Here is a 20,671-nt window from a genome sequence, read left to right on the forward strand (position 1 = left end):
TTTAAAAAGCGATCTCGCGTAGTCAGAAACAAGCCAGTCGCGCTAGTGGAAAAGGTGACTTAGTATTGTGATGTTAGCGGAGACTCGCCAAGTCGCGAGATATTTAGCGTCGCGCCGGTTCGCTGGTGGGCAGAAGACCGGCTGTGTATATCGATCAGTGGAACGTGTCGCCCGGCTTGCGATCGCGTCGTGCTAACTGACCACGCTTTGACACACACATTACGGTTGTTGTAAATATTACTTAGAAAAAATAGTACGAGGTATATATTTATATGTTAAGCTACGAAAATCTTGATCTTATAGAAAGGTCAATTTTTCCTTTAAATTGTGCTATTTTAATCACAATTATCTACCTCAATTGCACATGTCTTAAGAAATCTGTATTAGGGTAATCAGCTAGCAATAAGAGACTGTTACATCAATCAGCTAAGGCAAGAAGGAATAAGGAAACACATTAATAACTAGTTATATTAATGTTTTATTAATGTTCAATGGACAGCCCTATAGGTGTACTTAGTTGCGGCACAAGTGAAAGCTGTCGAGCACGCGACACCGCATGCCGCTAGTCGACCAAGCGAGATAATCGTATATTATAAGCTGATTAATTTTTACAATGAAAGGGAAAACTAAAGATACTTTATCATGATATTAGGGCTTTTGTAGCGTCTAGATTGATATTTACCTATGTCTATCATATTGATGGTGTGCCAGGGTTATATCAAATTAAAAAAAATTAAAACACCCAAACGTTCTTTACCATTTTATACCTTTTTATCTTATTTGTAATAAGCCTTTAACTTTTTTACGTTTATTTTAAAAGTATTAATTATTTATGTCCATTATTGAATTAGGAGATCGAAGCTTGAACTCTTAATTGTGGTCTCCAAAAGACTTACCAATTTAATTAATTTTATAATACTACTATAGAGGGGGGTGTGTATTAACATCATATATTTAATAATATGAGAGTTAATTATTATTTCTATATGCTCAAATAAATTGTCAGGCTGCTTTCCTGAGATACGTTTTATGCAATAACGTGAAGTTATAAACTTAGATTGCATAATTATCATTTTCTTGCAGGGAAAATATCTAATGTATGCGCCCATAAATTACTCATATTCCGAGAACTAGAAGTCATTTGTATAAGATAAATACTGGAGTTGAAAACTTCAACGGTCCAGTTCTATCCATCTGTATAGTATTAAAGATACAAATATAAAGAACTAAAGACCAGGGAGTGTTATTAAGAGAAAATTAGGGCATAGCAAATCAAATATCACGTAAATATTTTGTTATCATCCGAATTGGAGAAATACATGTCCTAACAAATTAATATTTAACAGAAATGAACTTTTAATCTTTTTTATAGAACAAATCTTTGCTTTCCAAGTCTTAAGAGAGCGAAAAACCTCTGATATTTAATATGAAAGTAATACCCTATAACAAGTCTCGCTGTTTATCGATCCAAATCGATGCTTCGATTCCGTTGATGGAGAAAACTATAGGAACCAGTTATAGTTCACTATATTATTTATGCAAATCTAGTCTGGCATACTCAAGAAAATTATGAGGAAACTTTAAACTATTATTATAAATTATTTTACGTTAAAAGTGCACATTTGACTACTTTAGTTAAGGACTAAATGTAATAGTCTTTTAATTGTTAATAAGAAGATTAAATATTTGGTTTTGTAACTTTACAAAAATGAAACAAACCAAGGGCAATAACATTGAGCACGTTTTTAATATCGATGACACAAAATTGTGACTTCATTCGCGGTGTTCTTTCGATTTGTCCTTTTCCTTCTACGGAATTTCGTTTTCTTAATATATTTTTTTATCCTGCTGTATATATTATTATGTAATATAAACATGATCTGATAAAATAATCCGTAAAATAATATTTATTTTATAAAAATCCCGGCTGTACTTTCCGGAATAGTCGGTGTAGGCTAGAATATCGGATTAAGGCAGTATCAAAAACAATATGAGTCGAGAAATCTCCACTTATAATTAAATATCAACTTCGCTAAAATTTAAAATCAGTGCGATATTATAAAATCTTATAACCGGTTAACCTTTTCGATCATCATAAGATAGAGATTAAAAAATATGTTTGTGAGCTTAATATTTCCTCTAACAATGCAACAAACACAAGTCCGACAAATAAAATATTGTGCGCATACTTTCAATTTTTTCGCATTACAAAAGGAAGGAGTAATATTTTCATTGTTCGACTCACCTTGGGCCAGAGCCGGTACGAGGGCAGCGCTCCAAATAATGAGACGTACACATAGAAGCATTTTACGATTGTCCCCTTTATGATAATAAATTATTGTACGTCACTTATGCATATTATTCTGCAAAGCACATGCACGTACACTGGCACTAAGATCCTTGAATTTATAATTTCCTTCGAGAGTAAAAGTTTCCCATTTGAAGACGATGTATGCGCGGGAGATCCGGGTTTAAGCGGTGAGCAACAGACATGCGCGCGGGGCCGAGTGGACTGGCGGTCGTAGTCGGCACGGATTGTGCTGCCCCCACTTCGCGACCGCCTTTCACCGTTACAATTCGTAACCCGAAACACTGTTGAGCAAGGCTATATGACGATTGACATTCAACAAAAACGCCTCGTTACACGGAAATAACATATTTACAAGATTATTATAACACTAGGAGAAACAGACAACCATCCATTTAACCACGTTTTGATCCATTGTTTCAAGAACCATGTGTTTTTCTAATTTATTTACTTAAATATTGTGATTGAATTCCTTTGAAGTATATGAATCCCCTACTATATTCCAAAGTATTTTGATGATTATATTGGCCTGGTAATTTGAACAGATTTTTTTGAAAATCTTTTTTTTTAAAATGAATAAAATTATGTATTCACAAACCACCTCCTTTACGTAGAGTTCTTATTTTACATAAAGGCATATTCTCTTAATATTCATGATTAAAATTTTGCGTAGGTATTATTAAAAAAGTCAGAGGTCATAATAAACTTATGTTTGTCATTTTTTTGTCGTTCATAACGACAATGCACTTTTTGTAATTTTTTTTTTATTTAATTGGAGTGTGTGATTTAAATTAAGTTATGGGGAAAAATAAAACTGCTTTCTGCGACACATAGAGTTTATTGAATATATTTCTGAATGCGTTTTAAATAAGATTTTTTGTAAGTTTTAACAAAAAAATCATACACAATTTGAATTTTACAATTTTTTGAATTTTGAAGTTTAATGCCATGCACAGACAGCTTCAAGCAGTCGGTTACTAAAGATGTGTTTTGGTGATGTCAATATTTAGCGACGGCAATGTTGCCAACAGTACGCAGATTACTCGAAGCTGTCCGTGTACCGACACTATACACAATTGTTTGGACATTAAATAAATACACAATTCCAATACCGTCTCTACATAGAATGTTCCGAAAAATTAATTTTAACTTCATCTATTTGTACCCTGAATTTACAATTTTTGTAATCTCTAATAATCCTCAGAATTATGTTTATATGTAGACATTAAAATGAAATTGCTCCTTACATCCTGTATCTTGTACAATTTGCTTATTAAAAAAGTGATGGTAATTGTATAAAGATGGAAATATATACCTGTTTTACAATATTTTTCTTTACCTTTTACATTTAGGATCTATGATGTCACAAAATGACGAGATTTCGAGTTAAATCTTATTTAAAACGCAAGGTACATTAATAATAGACACTTATTAACAACTACGAAGGAAATCGTTGGCAAGAAAGTAAGTTCAGTTTGAGACCGCAGATAACTTTATGTCTGTTTCGAACATATCTATGTGGGAGACAAACAGTTAAATGTATAACACACGACAATTGATAATCTCAAAAATGATGAGTTTACTCATCTAATTTACACTGAAATTGCTTTTTTGCCAACCTCTTACAATGTATATTAAACATTCATAAAATCTCTATGACAATATAATTTATATAGTTCGTAACAGAATTTGTAAAAAAAAAGTTTTAAAACTTATTACCACCAGACACAGAGCTTTTTTTAAATATGAAGTTTAAACTTTATTATTATCAACACTTGTGGGTTTTTAAGCGCCCAGACAACGATCAAATGTTTAGTCTGATTTGTTCGATTTATCGTCAAAGACTTCATATATGGACGAGATCGTCAAGCAAAACTGCATACTATCTTATTTTGACAAACCAGTCAAATTTAACGAAAAATTTGCTCGATGTCGGGATGCTTTACACTTGTGAGATGTTTTTACATAATTACAATTACTTCTGTAAAATACTTATATCTTTTAAAATGCAATGTAGTTCTTATTAGTGAATTCATTTGGCTATACATTTGGGACCCTGAATAGGTCTGGTGGTTTATTATATCTTTGGTTTTAAACTTAACAAAAAGAATATAACATGTTTCAATATAACAATATAATATAATATATAACAGTAATATAAATACGCGAATAAAATGATGAGATAAATCATGTCATAATTTAATAATTAAACGCTACCTGATTTTACATCTATAAGAGAAACATTATTAAAAATAGTAGTTGTATATAGTAATATTGATTAGAAGTCTCCAGAAAAAACATAAGGTTTAAAATATACTAGGAATATCTGTATATAAAAATAGATAACGAAGGAAATAGGCGTAGTACCGTTCGCACCATTTCTTAAATCTCAATCATTCTCATCAAAAATATATTTTTATTTTAACTAAAATGGGACTTACATATTTTAAGGAATATTCGTTTATTTACCCATATATCCTGTTTGATGTTACATTTCTGTGAAATATTAAAATCTATGTTCACCTTGTATTTTGGGCCGGTATATTTTTCTATGACATAACAGAGTAATTATAAAAATATGGATTGTAGAAATATATTTGGAGATGTTCTGGGAGTTGTAAAAGTTGTTAAACACAAGATCGCGCGCAAAATAGCTATTTGACATTTTCGCTTTGTGTTAATTCGCGTCTCATGACATAGTCGCACATTTTACTCACCACGGACATCTTTTTTTGCGATAAAAAAATAATCTAACTATATTTTAATAAATATTTTTTATATATATACTTTAAAATAGAAAAATATCTCAAAGGACGGATATGTCCTGTAAGAATGTGATTGAAAGTAAAACATTATATACCACTCTCACGAACGACTACACCACAAGTTAAATAAAAAAGTTTATGAAGACTATAACCGTGAGTTTCCACTACCGAGACACCCGTTCCAAAACTCATTGTTCTCTAAATTTTTGAAATAGAGCGAGTGGGGTGGAAATATATTTCTGGTACAAATATTGCGGTACCGGAAACTCAATTTGTAATAAATGGGATAGATAATATATAGTTAATTTATAATATTAGTAAGGATTAATAACTAGTAAAATGTCAAGAAGATAATATAACTACATATACTAAATTGTACAGTCGAGGTAAGGCAATTCCTAGTCGTTGACGAATTCATAAATTGATCGATTCAATTGATCAAGTATTTGGTACCTTTTGGAATTAAACTTTTAAACTGAATAAGTTTGTTCAATTCGATGACACAATATACGTAGTAGGTAAGTGTATGGCTCGCCAATAATCTGTTCTGTTCAGGCCAATTTAGTTGTTGAGCTACGACTCAACAACTAAATTGGCAGTTCGCAGCTCAATGTGAATTACTTGTGATAATGGGAGTTGACAAGAGACGAGCCAGCCGGCGAGTTGCAGAGCGACCAATCATGTCCTGATCTGCTGGTCATCAATTTTAGTTATTTTACCATGACTATGTGTATGTAATAATAACGGGACGTTTATTGTTTTCTGATATTGTAGTTTTTAAACAATGACAGGAGTTCTGTAATTGTTATTGACTGTCATAAAATTAAATAAAAACTACTGTCAAACTAAATAAGCTGAACGTACATTAATCCATTCCTCTCCCACCCGGCATCGCCCCACACCTGCCTCTCGAAAGCCACGACATGCACTCACCACCACCTCGACGTCGCCGATTGAACGGGATAAAGATATAAATTTGTTATCAAATGAAGTGCACGGCGCCGAATTACGCGGCGCTCAGGTAAATGGCGAGTCGCGGATTTAGATGCGGTTAATCCCATTGTATAGGCGACATCGAGGATGCGGCGATGCTGCGGCGAGTGCACGCCGCGGCGATTTCAAGGCGGATTGTGGCGGGTGGGCCAGGAGTGGAGTAATGTGCGAACCCTAAATTGTAAAAATTCTTGAAGTATAAAAATTTACCGTTTTTATTCCCATTCAAAAACCATAACATCAAAGAACAATACATGCCACGTTATTATAATACATATATTCATAAGTGTAAACTAAAACTGAAATGTTGGAAATCTTGTTTAAGGTGACAAAGGTATTTTTTACCCCGACTGTACGCGTTCTATTTGAAAATTCTTAAATATCAAAGGTTGGGGAAAGATAGCCGTTACTTTTACGTTAAGTTTGTCGTATTACAACCAAATATGTTTAATTAAATATGTGTGTTGAATGTTCGTTATCAAACTTTAATAATTTGTTCTTATTATATCCGTGATTTTATCGTTATTTTTGTATCTTTTGTTTTTATCGAAGATTTTTAAACAGAATGGACCAAATTTCGACATTTTACGAAATATTTATGCAGCTGAAGCCACATACCTAAAATCTTTTTTCCCCAACCCAATACACGCTATTTAACAAAGCTTTCTACTGGAACAACGTCTACAACTACTTCACTTATACTCTAAACATAACATAATCGTTTAAATCAATTCATAAAAGTTAAATCAAAATTATAAAATACACAACAATACTTATTATTTACAATATCTATTTTAAAAGTAAATATTGTAAATAATAAATTTAAAAAATCAAGAAAATTTAAGTGTAAATTAGGATTTTTTAATTGTTTTTAATAAAGCAATTAAAAACATTCCAAATAAAAGGATAAATCTTGACAAAAATTATTTAAGTTAAATCGCGAATAATCGTTATTAATTTCCGAGCCGGATCCATTTTAACATCCAACTTTTTATTATTTAAACTTGCCGCACATTGCGCTATGTTTTATTTTACTGTTTTTCGTGATCGTTTGTCGCTCTTGACTTTCACTTTCCCTTAGCAGATTCCGACATGTCCTGAAAATCATTGTCACTCCTAATGACACTCAAAATGTCTCCTTAAAACTGCACTTAAACAATGTCAAACTTCGACACACTACGCTAATTTTTTTGTGTTTTTTGTATCTACTTTCTTTGATTTTTTTTGTATTTTTAATATTTTTAGTATTTTTTTGTATTTTTGTATCTACTTTCTTTGCATTTTTTTTTTGTATTTTTAAAATTTTTAGTATTTTTTTGTATTTTTGTATCTACTTTCTTTGCATTTTTTTGTATTTTTAATATTTTAGTATTTTTTTGTATTTTCGATTTTTTTAGTATTTTTTTGTTTTTTCTTATATATTTTAACTACTGCGATATAACGTAGTAATAATCATAACTAATTGATTATATTTAGGAGAACCCGTAACTTATGAGCAAGCATCGGTACAGACAGAATTGGACTAAATGGAAATCCATAATTGCAGCTAATCACTCTTCGTTACGAGTCTATATAAATATTATGTAATTATACTAATACAACCACCATTAAACCATTAATATGCAACCCTTCAAGGTCGCATTCAATCCTTTCACAGTCTTCATCCTTGGTCCATCTCTCAATCTCAAAGGAGGGCGCCGAATCAACTTTCCTTTACTTAATGCTAATATTTTTTTGTATTTTTTATAATGCTTTACAAATTGTAACAATTAATTATAATTCATTTTTATGCACAAATGCATTGAATGCATTATTTTTGCGCAAAATCGGTATCCGTTTTCAGAATCGGAGTCATTGTTTAAAAGGTAAACTTTTCTATGCGATTCAAATGTATGTGATAAACTTTAATTGAGTATAGGGTTTTGTAAATAATTTGTCATATACTTTATGTAAATAATCGTATACATATATCGAGATCAAATGACTAGTTGATTATCCCACCATTATTATATAGCGTATATTATGTAACACCATAACTTTGCATAATTTTTATAAATTAATTAGAAGTAGTTTTTAGAAGAGTATAGGGTTATGGACGCACATTTTAGAAAAACGTTTAAACCATTATTTCCATTTCGGAATCTGTTTCCGAATACGTTGCCGTATCGGAATCTGTAGGAGAATACATTTCACAGAAGTAAGATTTTCTATCGTCATCAATATCGACGACCACTTTAACAATGTTATGCTCGGGCGACGGAGAGTTGCACCTGACAGATTGGCGTGTTTGTCGGTGCGGGGCAGACACTCATAATTCTATAGCCTCAGGCGAAGGTGTTCGCGGGGGGCGTGGCTCTTGAGCGGGGCATCTTTCGATAGGGGCATTAAGACCTGCTTCGGCAATAGCCGCACGCCTAGCCCTTCTGTTATTCGAATAGTCAGAGGTTGTGACAGTGGTTTTGCAGAAACAGTAATTGCAGAGGAAACTGTAAGCACGCTGAAAATCTTTACTCAGAGTGCTATAAAAGATGCTGGTGAAAACGGATCTGCTAATTCCTAACCAAGCGTACCGGTAAAACTTTTGGTCGGTCGTATCAGGCTGCCGATAAAGAATTATCAAATAGGGTAGCCACACAATCACGTATAGGGAGAATGTCAACATATTTAAAATAGATCGGCAATAATCGTCGTCGTACCTTTCTGACCTTCGGTAAGAAATTTCTTCAGAGCCGTGTTGTTTCACATGAAGTGTTGCTACTAGCAATACAGACATGGTTATAACGCATGGTACAACATGCAAAAAGATTAAGGTGTATGATCTATAATTAAAACTACCGTAATGCAGTCGCTGACAGTAGTCGTAATCGAGTTCTTCATACACTCCGTAAGCGGCAAATCCGAAACTGATGCCATACACCAGGAATATCCCGAGATTGACGGCCAGGTTCACGAACTTTTTAGTGGACTCTTCTGAACAAACCATTTGGCAATATTGCTCAATCGCTGTTATCTGTTGACAATTAAAATACAACATTCTTGTAATTCTCTCAAACTCTTTTCATTAAAAATAACCTGTTGCATTAAAAATAATGCTGAGCGACAAGACGCGGCGCAATAAATACTATGCGTGGCTGCAATTGACGTTGCGCATAAAATCATTTACTTTCGCTGTTGCTATTTCGCTTACATAAAAAATGTGTGATTCCTTGCGCGAGCTTAGCTCAGTGAGCTTTCAATAAAAATTTAATTAAGTTTAAATTAAAAATTCCTAGGACAAAGGGTATTATTAATTCTAACCTAAATTAGTTCAATAATATCATTTTAAAACTTGAAGTTTAAACAATGATCCCGACGGGAAATAACTTACATGGTGTCGGGATCTGCTGTTTTGTTAGGAAATCCGTAATAAAAATATTCGTGCGTAAAGAGAAAGTAAATTGAACTAAATCTAAACTTATTTTAAAACTTACCAAAAAAAAGAATGTAAATGAGTAGGCCGCTGCCTCAGTTACGAACTGTACAGCGTGGCAGACATCTGGGTTGTCCAATTGGTCCGATAATAGGGTTGCCGCGCAAGCCGGCATGACGACTAGGCATATTATTAAGTCAGAAGAACCCACCAAGGCCAGGAACACATTACCTGTTTACCCAAAATGAATTGCATTACTCAATTTTGCTTTATTATTTATTGCTGTACATCGTCTGCTTCGAATTATTAAAAAAAACTAACTATGCGCTGTTCCAGAGTGTAATCTATCATTGTTAGCCATTCTGTAATTCCGGTATGTACCTTATCTTATTTTATTGACTTTCGCACTTATTAATATAATAATCCCTCTTATTAATACATTTATATAAGTAAGAATTAGGTACATAAGACAATTGGAGACTTTGGGTGGATCGGATCTTATATGTAATCATTGATGTTTTCCTTTTACATTTTTAAGTATTTTTTAAATACTTGATAGTGAATAGAGTTTAAATCTGTATCATCCTGATCAGCTTACTATATGTTTCCATTCTTGGAGCCTAAAATAAATTAGAGGTGAGGTTATGCCTTAGTCAACCACGCTGGCCCAGTGCGGATTGTTTGACTTCACACATATGTACATATTTGAATCTCTTCTCAGATAAGTGCAGGTTGCATCACGATGTTTTCCTTCACCATAAGAATGTCGGCTAGATGTACATGTGTAAAGAGAAAATATAAAAATACCAAGGACCTGCAGATTATAAGTCGAGTGAGCTACCGAGTCTCTAAATCTGTGTGTAAAGTCAATATTTTTTTTGAAGGGATATACATACTTCAATTTGAATTTTACTTATTCTGATTTTGAACAAACACTTAAATAGTTACAAATGGAGGAATTTCGGTTCAGACTTAGCGAAAAAAATTGCTTTTAATTGTTTGTTAGTTATATTTATTAATACTGAAGAGGCGCCGGCGCCGGTGTGATTCAGAATAATATTTAAGTTCCAGCCAATTACATAGTTTTTTTTTAATTCAAGCCATCTATCGCTGTAAATTGGCAGAAAAATCAAACACCTGGCATGAAGTTCGCTCTTTTTAACGAAATTCGATTCATTCTATTATTTTATTACAGTATTTTCGCGATTTTTAATATAATAAATAATATTATAATTTCAAGTCTTCCGCTATAATCATTTTGATGAAATTTGGCACATATATAAATCATAGTCTGGAACAAATATTACACTACTTATTAATTTTATTTCAACCCCGGACCGAGTCGCGGGCGACAGCTAGTTACTGCATAATAATGTATGTTGATTCAGGTAAATAAAATTGGAATTTAATTTACGTTTATCCTCTAGCGATTATTATGAAAAAAAAATATTATTGAAAATCGACCATAAGTCAGGATCAAAAAATGTTTCAGTATGTATTCATGATAGCTTTATACTCTATCTTCACTTTCATTGTATCAAATTTCACGTCTATTTGTTCACGCAATTTCCTTATAATCTCACTAATATAATATCCGAATGTTAAGATGGATGGATGGATAGTACATAGTCTGGAAGAACACATAGGCTACACAATATATTTTTTATTTCCACGCGGACGGAGTCACTGGCGACAGTTTGTAGATGAATATTAGAAAAATAAAATTGTAATTGAAATACTAGCCTAGAACAAAATCTTACCTTTCCGCTTCAAATTTTTCTCCACAAAAAAGGAGCAAATGAAAAATCCATTCATGATGGTGCCAAAGATGGAAAGGATCAGCACGACTATCAAGCGTACTAATTTAGGCCACTCTTGGTTCAGCGCTAACGGTGAATAAGTGCGGTTAAAAGCAGCCATGGTGTCGTTGACCATCGCAGTAGCCAAGAGTGTCGTATTGTTTCCTGATAAAATAAAATAAGGTCACAAACTGCATCTTAAACTTTACACAAATAGGTTTAAAAAATATGCCTTAAATATATTTTATCGAACTACTACTTTGTATTAAGCCTGAAGCATGAATAAAAAAGTCATCCCCTTGAAACATGCTCATTGTAAAATAAGTTGTAGTAAACATGATTGCCGCCTGGTCCACCTTAGTGAGGTAAAATTAATCTAGGATTAGCTCGTATGTAGCCATATCAAGTTCAAATGCCGCCGCTAGCAAAAGCAAAAGTGTGCTTCATTTTGTATCGACAATAAGGTGAGGGAATATGTGGGGTACCATCACATATATGGCCCGTACCTTTTGCCAAGTACTTTAATAATGGAAGATTTAAACTATATAGCGCCTCGTGAAAACAAGTGCGCAGGAGTGTGCCTGCGCACGCATCCCTTTGCGTTATAACCGACACAAAAAAAATTCTGTCAGCATCTCATGCGAAATTGAGAACCGCCATAAAGTTTGGATTCCACAGTAGAATCCAGAATCGTGATCCAGAATAAAATAGGTATAACCTCTAATATTGCATAAATTAGACCCAAACATTTGCGTGTTCGAAAAATTTTCCGCTCCTTTTATATGTATTTATCATAATAATAATACTAGGAGGTTTCGTAGCATAGGAATGTGTGTATTGCTGCCACGATGCATTTCTAATGCATATTTAAACAAAATGAAACTATTATATAACTTTAACAGCGTTAAATAACGCAACTGAACTTTTTCAAGACAACTAATGCATAAAGGGCGATGTTACGCGCGTTCTAAACTTAAAGTTAATACTTACTAATCATTATTTTTTTGGTTCATTGTTATAAAAAGGGTAACATACTACTATAAAAAGTAGAAGTGGTGAAATTATATTAGCTACCACTTACCCAGCAATGAGGCTTAACCTCGCGCGCTATACAATATTTAAATGCTCAATTATTATTGCTGCAATGCTGTAATTATTATTATATATATATATATATATACAACTTATATATATATATATATATATAAGTTGTACCCATTTCCCAGAAAATTTTGTAAAAATGAATAAATATTGTTACAAAAGGTTTACCTTTTTTAACTGTTATTTTTGCATTTATACTATTACGTTATCCGCTAGCACGAAGCAAATGTATGTTATCTAAATAATATCTGAAGATAAATAAATAAAAATGAAATAGAATAATATATGAATATTTCATTTTGATATTTCCAAGAAAAAAGTTTCGTTTTGAATGAACTTCTTACTTGTCGTCTAGACATTACAAACCCAATGTGAGCATGGAAAAAGACAAGAAAGAGTATAAGACAGGATAGCTTTAACATATTCATTGTACAACCTCGCATTGGCTTAAAGTGCGCTAGCGAACATTTTTAAATAAAAAAAACATAATAAAAGTTTACTTGGCTTTAAGACGGAAAGAAGCAGTTGCAATAAAATATCTGTTGCACAAGTAGGTACGCCAAAAAATGTTCCTTAGTAATACGCTGAGAAATATTTTGTTCCTGTCACCATTTGTCTTGAAAAAGTCATTTAATAATATTCATTTTAATTATATTGGAAATTGAGTGGATCCAATAAATCCACGTAGCACTCTATACCGCAATGCATTGCTTATTTTGATGTTTGCGACTAATTTACTACTTCTACTTAAATTAATTGCATATATTGACTTTCCGCCGCCGCCGCCGTATTTCTTTCTGAAACGCTGTTGACTTCTATAGGGTTTTACGAGCCAATCTCGAACCCTTTTAAGTAAGCTATTTTTATTTAATATTTTAATCTACTTCTTCAACTTTAACAGTATGTAAAACTGATCTATTATATATTGTTTCGAGTAGAGAGGAGATTGCCAGCTTTTTTTTCTCATAAACCCCTTCGTACTTTTACATTTTTTTTTTGCCAGTAAAGAAATGAAAGCAAGCTTCAAGCTTGCTTTCATTTCTTTATTCATCTGGATCTATTCAGGAATCATTGGCTTAGAGGATGATCGATCCCGTTACTTCTCCCATACTTTATATTCGATAGAAAGAAGAAATAGTTAAAATTAATCCTAAGGATACAAAGTAGAAATCATTTAAGCAGCGATTAGGTTCAGCCTTCAGCAGCTGAAACTAAGAACAAGGTTACCAAGTCATTGTGGGTAATAAGTATTAAATGTACAATACGCAAAAAAAAACACGCTAAGATCGAAAAATAATCATTTCAAAACTTCATATGATAGCTCAGCTTCATGTCTTACAACAAAAAAAAAACATGTTAAAAATTATAATAATCACATTATTGTTTTTTGTTTTCCTTACCCATTAATTTGAAATATAGACATAATTTTAAAACACATAGAAAATAAACAATTATTACAATGGTAGTCGTATAATTTTTCTCCCGATTTCTCCTCATCATTTTGAATATATATCAAAAATATTTTGCAATGAAAAATGGTTTAGTTAATGTGATAATATTCTTTTACAAAACAAAGTATTGTTAATTTTACAGAAAAATTAAATTCAGAATTTTAAAATTAATAATAAAAATTTTCTCTTTCGAATATTAAGTAACGTAAAATCTTTAAATTATCGCTTATGCTTTATTATTTTTCTTAAAAATATGACTTACCTGACATTTTGTACTATTTATTAACAACACTAGAACACTTTACTCCTCGTCTTCTTCTTGTTCTTGTTCTTGTTCTTGTCCTTCCGAGAGCCCAAATAGCGCGTACAATATTACCATTATTTGAAATACGTTGTCACAATTGAAAAATATGATCATGATTTTAAATTAACCAAAAATAAATGAATAAGAATATGATTTTATAAAGATAAATAAAATAATTTGTGATTTTTTGCGATCGCGGCGAAGTTTTGAATAACGGCTAACACTTGAGCTCTTCTCTCACTTTCACAACTCGAATGACTAGACTGATCACAAGACTAGACTGTTCACGGGGATAGTTGAGGACGTTCTGATCTGAGGCCGCGGTGGGAGGACCTCGGGGTTGAAGTTGCGCTAAGTAAGATAATTTTGCACTGCGCATGTGCTCATACGACTCTCCGTGCGTTTCAGACAACTAAATCTCTCAACATATCGTCGTTTCTGTCATGACCTTTCACAACACGGAGAAAGCAATAAATTTTAAACGGAAATTTCGGATTCGGAAACCCACGGCAATTTTGCTACGCTGATGGCGACTATCTGGCGGCTGAATGATGTAATCAGGTCAAAAATATATTATATGAAAATAATTGGATATTTTATGAAAACATTTCTTTATTTTGCGAATAATACTTATTTTCATATTGATATTTCGATGAGAAATTATGTCCATCGAATTTTGGAAGCTGTTTTACAAATACCAAGTAAAGCATAACAGAAAATTCATGCAATTGTGCCATTAGGGAATGATAGGGCATTATGGTCGTCCCCCCATTGACGTTGAACGTAAACATCCCCATGTTTACGTTCAACAGTGATGACTTTAGGCTGAAGAGATGATGTATATCAAGAATCCTTTTATTTTCGATAACATGGCGAATCACGTAAATTTCTCCTTGATATTAAGATAAACCATTGTTTATTTCTATATTTTATATTTTTATAATTACATATCTAGTCGGGGGCGACTCCGTGCGTGCAGGATTAAAAAATAGATAGTAGCCGATTCTTAGACCTGTTGAATATGCATAGAAGTTTTATAAAAATCGGTCAAGCTGTTTCGAAGGAGGTAAGTAATTTTGAGAATTTTATAGATAAGATTTTAATGTATTATTTGTACATATGTTTTAATTTATTTGACCATACCTATGTAAAATTTCGGGAAAAAATACGATTTGAATGGCCTCGCAATCTTCAAAATTGTTGCAGCCGATCGCATACATACAAACAAAGATGCATGCTTACGTACCCTAAACTTGATGGAAAATACAATGAAAAATATAATTGAAAAATAGACCATTTTGTAAAATTCAATTTTAATAATTTTTAAATATATTTTATAAGGAAATATAATTAAAATGTAATAAACATTTTATATAGGGAAGCTTTTAGTTCAGGGTGAAATTGCAGTCACCAACTAAATCAAGTTAGTAGTAAGCGGGTGGGGCGCACTCCGGCGGTAAAATTTTGTCCTTCAATCTTGTTACTTAAAATTTGATTTACAGCTGCGATTGTTAAGTATCATAGTATCAAAGTAAGCTATACATTTTAAATATTAATCTTACTTATATTATAAATGCGAAAGTCTAGATGTATAGATGTTATTTAGATTGTTTGTGAAAAAAAAACAAATCAAAGATATGTGTGAAGTCCAACAACCCGCATTGGTCCTAGTCCTCCTTTACTTTAGAGCAGGCTCAGAGTCTCTGTGTGGGGATGTGTAGTGAGCTGATGATAATGAATTAACTCATTTGTGAAAAATCATTACGTTTTCATCAAGTGTTATTAAACCTATGAGTTCAAAAGAAATCAGATGGTGTATATGTGGAGGTGAGCATAATATATCCGTACTTTACGTCAAGACAAATAAAAAGTATCACGAATATATCAGAATTAGTTAGCAGAGAATCAATTCAATTCAATTTCTTCTTCATAACATCCATTAGCGGCGAGCGGGGACTCAAACCCGCACATTCCTATAGTAAGCTGAAATTTTATCAAAGAATGGGTACTCTGTGTTAAAACTTGGTGGGCCAAACATTCGAAAAATGAAACATGTAGCGCCATCTAGACAATATTTTATGCCAGATATTATTTTTAAGCAACGCTTGTTGCCAGCTGTGGCATGTAAACTACCATAGACAGCTTTCGTAAATATTGACACTTAAAAAATTTAAATGTCCACAAGACAATAGTAGGCTCACTTAATATTCGCTATGAACAGTAGTACTGGTAAAAATAAAATAAATTCATTTTTTTTTAAATATTCCATTCCAAATAATTTATATTTTCATAAGCAAAAAGTTATGAATAACATGGATGCGTAGCGTTTAATCTTTGTCTTTTTATCGATTTGTGAAAAGGTATAATTTAACTACTTGACATTGACGTAAAAGAATATAGAATTTTAAATTTTAATAAATTTGTTTAACTTTATACCGTTTTAAACTAAATATACTGTTGTCAGATAGAAAGACTTAATTTATACAAATTTGTCAATATTTTCTTAATTATAATTCGTAATCATGCAAAAGTTTTATTTTGTACTTAATCAAAAATTTGTACATACAGTTGTATATTATGTTTTTTCGGTAACTTCCTATCTTTAATGCTCTTGGCGGTGTAAATTTCGATACGTTTATTTTTATCTATTTGACCTTGTCAACAATTTGTCGTACAATTGTCGGAGTAATTTAAAGACCCCTGCCAAGCCTGCAGCTAAAGAGCGTTAGTACTTGTACGAGTTTGATAAAAAAATTCAGACGTGTTTTAATTTTGTAACAAGACACCATGGAAGAAAATTATGGAAAATTCATAGCCAATATTCTTAGCACTTTGACTATACTTTCGTGTCTTTTTCTGAAAGTGCCTCAAATATTAAGTGTGAGGAGGACGAAATCAGCAGACTGCATATACATTCAGGCCATGGCACTGGAAATTGCGGGGTTTGTATTGGTTTTATAATTTTTTTAACAGTATTGAGTAGTAATTTGATATATTATGGATATATATAATGGAGGCCTAATGTTGATCCCCTTTCATATCCCACTGTATCCACGTAAGGAAAGGATGGGATTGGACAGTGGATTTGACAGAAAAGAGGTTGCATTGTATGGTGTAATATACTCTTTCTGTGTGTCCCCTCTTCTCTCTATTAAATGTAGTCAAAGACAGCGGTCACTTTACTATTTTAGTAATTGGCTGCTTGTATGTTGGCCACATTATGATAAAAAAAATTGATAGTTGGATATTCTTGTTCATGTTTGACTTTTTATGAATATTTCAGGTTTACAGTAGTGACATTGTACAATTTCACAAACAAGTACAGCCTCATGACTTACATGGAGTACCCAATTATATTAATGCAAATGTATATCTTGCTATACTATGTGCTGAAATATAAACATTTACTTGGGTCATGTGCAGTGCCATTTTCAGCACTTGTGTATTTCCTTACTGTACTAGGATTTGCAGTAGACTTTCTGCCAAGAGATATTCTGTACTTCCTTGTGGTAAGTAGCTGTCAATTTCATGTCTTGTGTATTTCATTTAGCAATATTATCACAGATGTTATTGTTTTCTTAATTTACATCAGCAACATATCTTTTATCAGTATAATTTATTTTATAACTAGCAGTCGCCTGCGACTCCATTGTGCGGATGAGGGAGAGGTATTAAAAAACAATTAGTACCCTATGTGTTCTTCCTGAAACATAAGCTTTTAATATATAACAAATAGAAGGATCACTGAGGGACACTAAAATATACGATAAAATTGATCAGAGATTGATTAGAACTTTTAGGGAGAAAATCCAAAAATGAGCCAGTGTATTGACTTAACACTACACAACACTAGCATTACTAAAATGTCGAGGTTTATGTAGCCTATCTATTTATACTGACACTGGACTTTGTAACGAAAGCACGTCATTTGCCCAAAAGGATTTCAACTAATAATGTCAAAAAGCGTCGGTGGCTCAGTGATCAAGCACTTGACTTGCAATCTGCAGGTCCTGAGTTCGAATCCCGACATGTACCAATGTGTTTTTCGATTTCCGATTTATGTACATTTATCCGACGTTCTTACGGTAAAGGAAAACATCGTGATGCAACCTGCAGTTATCTGAGAAGAAATTCAAAGATATGTGTGACGTCAACCAACCCGCACTTGGCCAGCCTGGTTGACTATGGCCTAATTACCCTTAACCTAGGGTAGTCTCCGAGCCCCTCGGTGGGGATGTATAGTGAGCTGATGATGATGATGATATATGTCTAAAAGTACAAAGAAGACATCTTCAACACTAAGATTATATTTAATGTACAGTTGGATTCTTTGACAATATCACATTTGAGTTTTAAATTGTTTTTCAGCCGTTATGCACACCTCTCAGTGGATTCGCTAAAATATCATATATTTACGGAATGATTAAAACGGGCAATGCTGATGACGTTTCTTTGATAACATGGATCATATCCCTTACTACTAATTTGTGTAAGTAATAGAATAAGTATTTTGAAATAAACAATTACATTGTTAGATTTGCATAAAATACTTTCCTAACTAACATTTTTTTGGTGAATGTGACGAATGGTGACTTTGATTATCAATTTACGCAACAATAAAAATATTTGACATAATTCAAAAGCAAAGAATATGTTTTACAATGAAATTAAGAGAGAAACCTGTATAATTGTAATTCATTTGGGAATATTTGTTACTTATTACAATTTAATGTGTAGATCATTATTTTCACCACCGCCACACCAAAAACAGACACAATGTTCATTCACATATAATATGATGATATTTTAACAGTGGTAGAGCCCGCTTTAAGGTCTTCACGAATTGGCCCTGCTCGCCCTATGAATTACCACGACCAAACAGAAGACAGGCGTCAAGTGGAAGCAATTCTGCGTTTCGCCTGATGAGTGTGTGTCCCGGAGGCCTAATTTAGTTGTCTATCCCTTCCCACCCTTTTTCTTAAAAAGAAAGGATGGGTAGTTGAAATAGACTTTCGGGATGAGAGGATGCATGGGAAGATATTTTAATTCTGTACATCCTCTCCGTCAATTATAGGTAGGCAAGGCATATGCAATTGCGTATGTCTATGGCCAATATTTCATAAATGTATGTATATTGTATTAACTATATATTTTGTATTTTCCAGCACGCTTGTTTACTGTATATGTGGACTCGGCGGACATAAAGCTGATGACCAATTTCTTAATATCAGCATTCCTAAGCTGTGGAGTTTTGTCAACTGCAGTTTTCTATCAGAAACATTGCTCACTAAAATTACGTTGCACTAAAGGATTAAAATCCAAAAAATACAAGTAGACGGTTACTGTCTTATTATGATGAGCCAAATTTTTGTCTATTAGTAAGTATGATTTCTTGATTAACCAGTAAACAGTGAAATCCATTGCACTGAGTCTTATATTAAAATGTTGTCATTTCTTACTACTTACCCTTTGACTTAACAGACTACAAGATACATATCAGCATTACAACAGTCAAAAAATACATTTTAAATTGTTTTTTTTTTTAATTTAAAATTATATTGTTACAGGTCATAACCAATTATCTGTTCTAAATTATATGAACGAAGTCTTGTAGTAACATTATAGGATTTGTAGTTGTAACTGGTATAAATATGTACCAAGACAAATGTCTAAGAGGCTTACTGTTTCTAATACACATTTGTATTTCTCATAATAATAATGAAATTTTCTCCCGCTGTTCCAAATTTTTTTGGTGATATTTTGAATTAAATCAATGAATATTTTAAAAATTTCTAAAAAGATTGTAGCTAGTAGTGGGTAAACTTGTCTCGAATGTAGTTTTAGACTATTGCCTAGTGATTTTACTGTAGCTTGTGTCATATTATTCTTTACATGTTCTGTATTATTTTTATTGAGTAATTCAAACCTCTAAGCTATTGAGGTAATTCCAAAATAATTTGCACAAGTAATGTAGTCATTGATTAATGTTCCTCAAATAGGTTAAATTTATTATTTTTGTTATTTATATTTTTATAATTATTATTATTAAAAGGTACTTTATTTATTAAATAGCACTTAAAAGACATGATACTTGAAATGAATCTTTGTGTTTGTAGATGGTAGAGGATTTTCTATCTTAGTCATTATTGTATGTCTAGTCTTGTTTGTCTTGCTCACTACATGTGAAAGACGTAAAGTACAATGTATTTTGAGCCAATTTGGAAAAATTGTTAGTAGTAACATTGGTTGCGTAGTGCCAGAGTAGAGTAGTACAAATAGAAAATTAATTAATCGTAGTGTTCGTGTATTTAAATAAAAACAAATATATTAATCAGCAAAATATAGAATCGTAGATATTCTTTATTGCTTTTGCACAATATGTAATCGAAATGGCTTGGCATTTTAATATGCTTAATTAAAAATCTCTTATTAAAATACTACAATGTTATGTATGTCATTTGATCTGGAATATGAATGTAATATTATACAATTTCCAAAGTATTATTGGGTTTTATTTTTTATAGTAATCTACAAGCGTACT

The 20,671-nt window shown here is 32.3% G+C and overlaps 3 protein-coding genes across 3 annotated transcripts in view; 1 reads left to right on the forward strand and 2 right to left on the reverse strand.

The window, feature by feature from the left end:
* The window catches only part of fw (CUB and Sushi multiple domains furrowed), a 55,678-nt gene extending 53,156 nt beyond the window's left edge, over positions 1-2,522 (reverse strand). The window contains exon 1 of the mRNA XM_013323951.1: positions 2,246-2,522. Coding sequence (XP_013179405.1) covers positions 2,246-2,306 — 61 coding nt within the window. The 5' untranslated portion in view covers positions 2,307-2,522. The remainder of the gene's footprint in view (positions 1-2,245) is intronic.
* A 5,804-nt stretch (positions 2,523-8,326) lies between these two features.
* Mtnr (melatonin receptor-like) lies at positions 8,327-14,095 on the reverse strand. The gene is made up of 4 exons (XM_013323567.1): positions 14,089-14,095; positions 11,236-11,439; positions 9,537-9,706; positions 8,327-9,076 (listed from the first exon to the last, which is right to left on the reverse strand). Exons 1-4 carry the CDS (start codon positions 14,093-14,095, stop codon positions 8,375-8,377), a joined length of 1,083 nt encoding a protein of 360 aa, XP_013179021.1. The 3' UTR covers positions 8,327-8,374.
* Positions 14,096-16,563: 2,468 nt separating this feature from the next.
* Positions 16,564-20,631, forward strand: LOC106126429 (uncharacterized). Its single transcript, XM_013324093.1, has 5 exons — positions 16,564-17,072; positions 17,414-17,639; positions 18,499-18,619; positions 19,296-19,508; positions 19,698-20,631. The coding sequence occupies exons 1-4, from the start codon at positions 16,918-16,920 to the stop codon at positions 19,463-19,465; spliced, it is 672 nt and encodes a 223-aa protein (XP_013179547.1). The 5' UTR covers positions 16,564-16,917; the 3' UTR covers positions 19,466-19,508; positions 19,698-20,631.
* Positions 20,632-20,671: the final 40 nt, after the last annotated feature.

Source organism: Papilio xuthus, unplaced genomic scaffold, assembly GCF_000836235.2.
Source record: "Papilio xuthus unplaced genomic scaffold, Pxut_1.1 DF825017.1, whole genome shotgun sequence".
Classification (NCBI taxonomy): domain Eukaryota; kingdom Metazoa; phylum Arthropoda; class Insecta; order Lepidoptera; family Papilionidae; genus Papilio; species Papilio xuthus.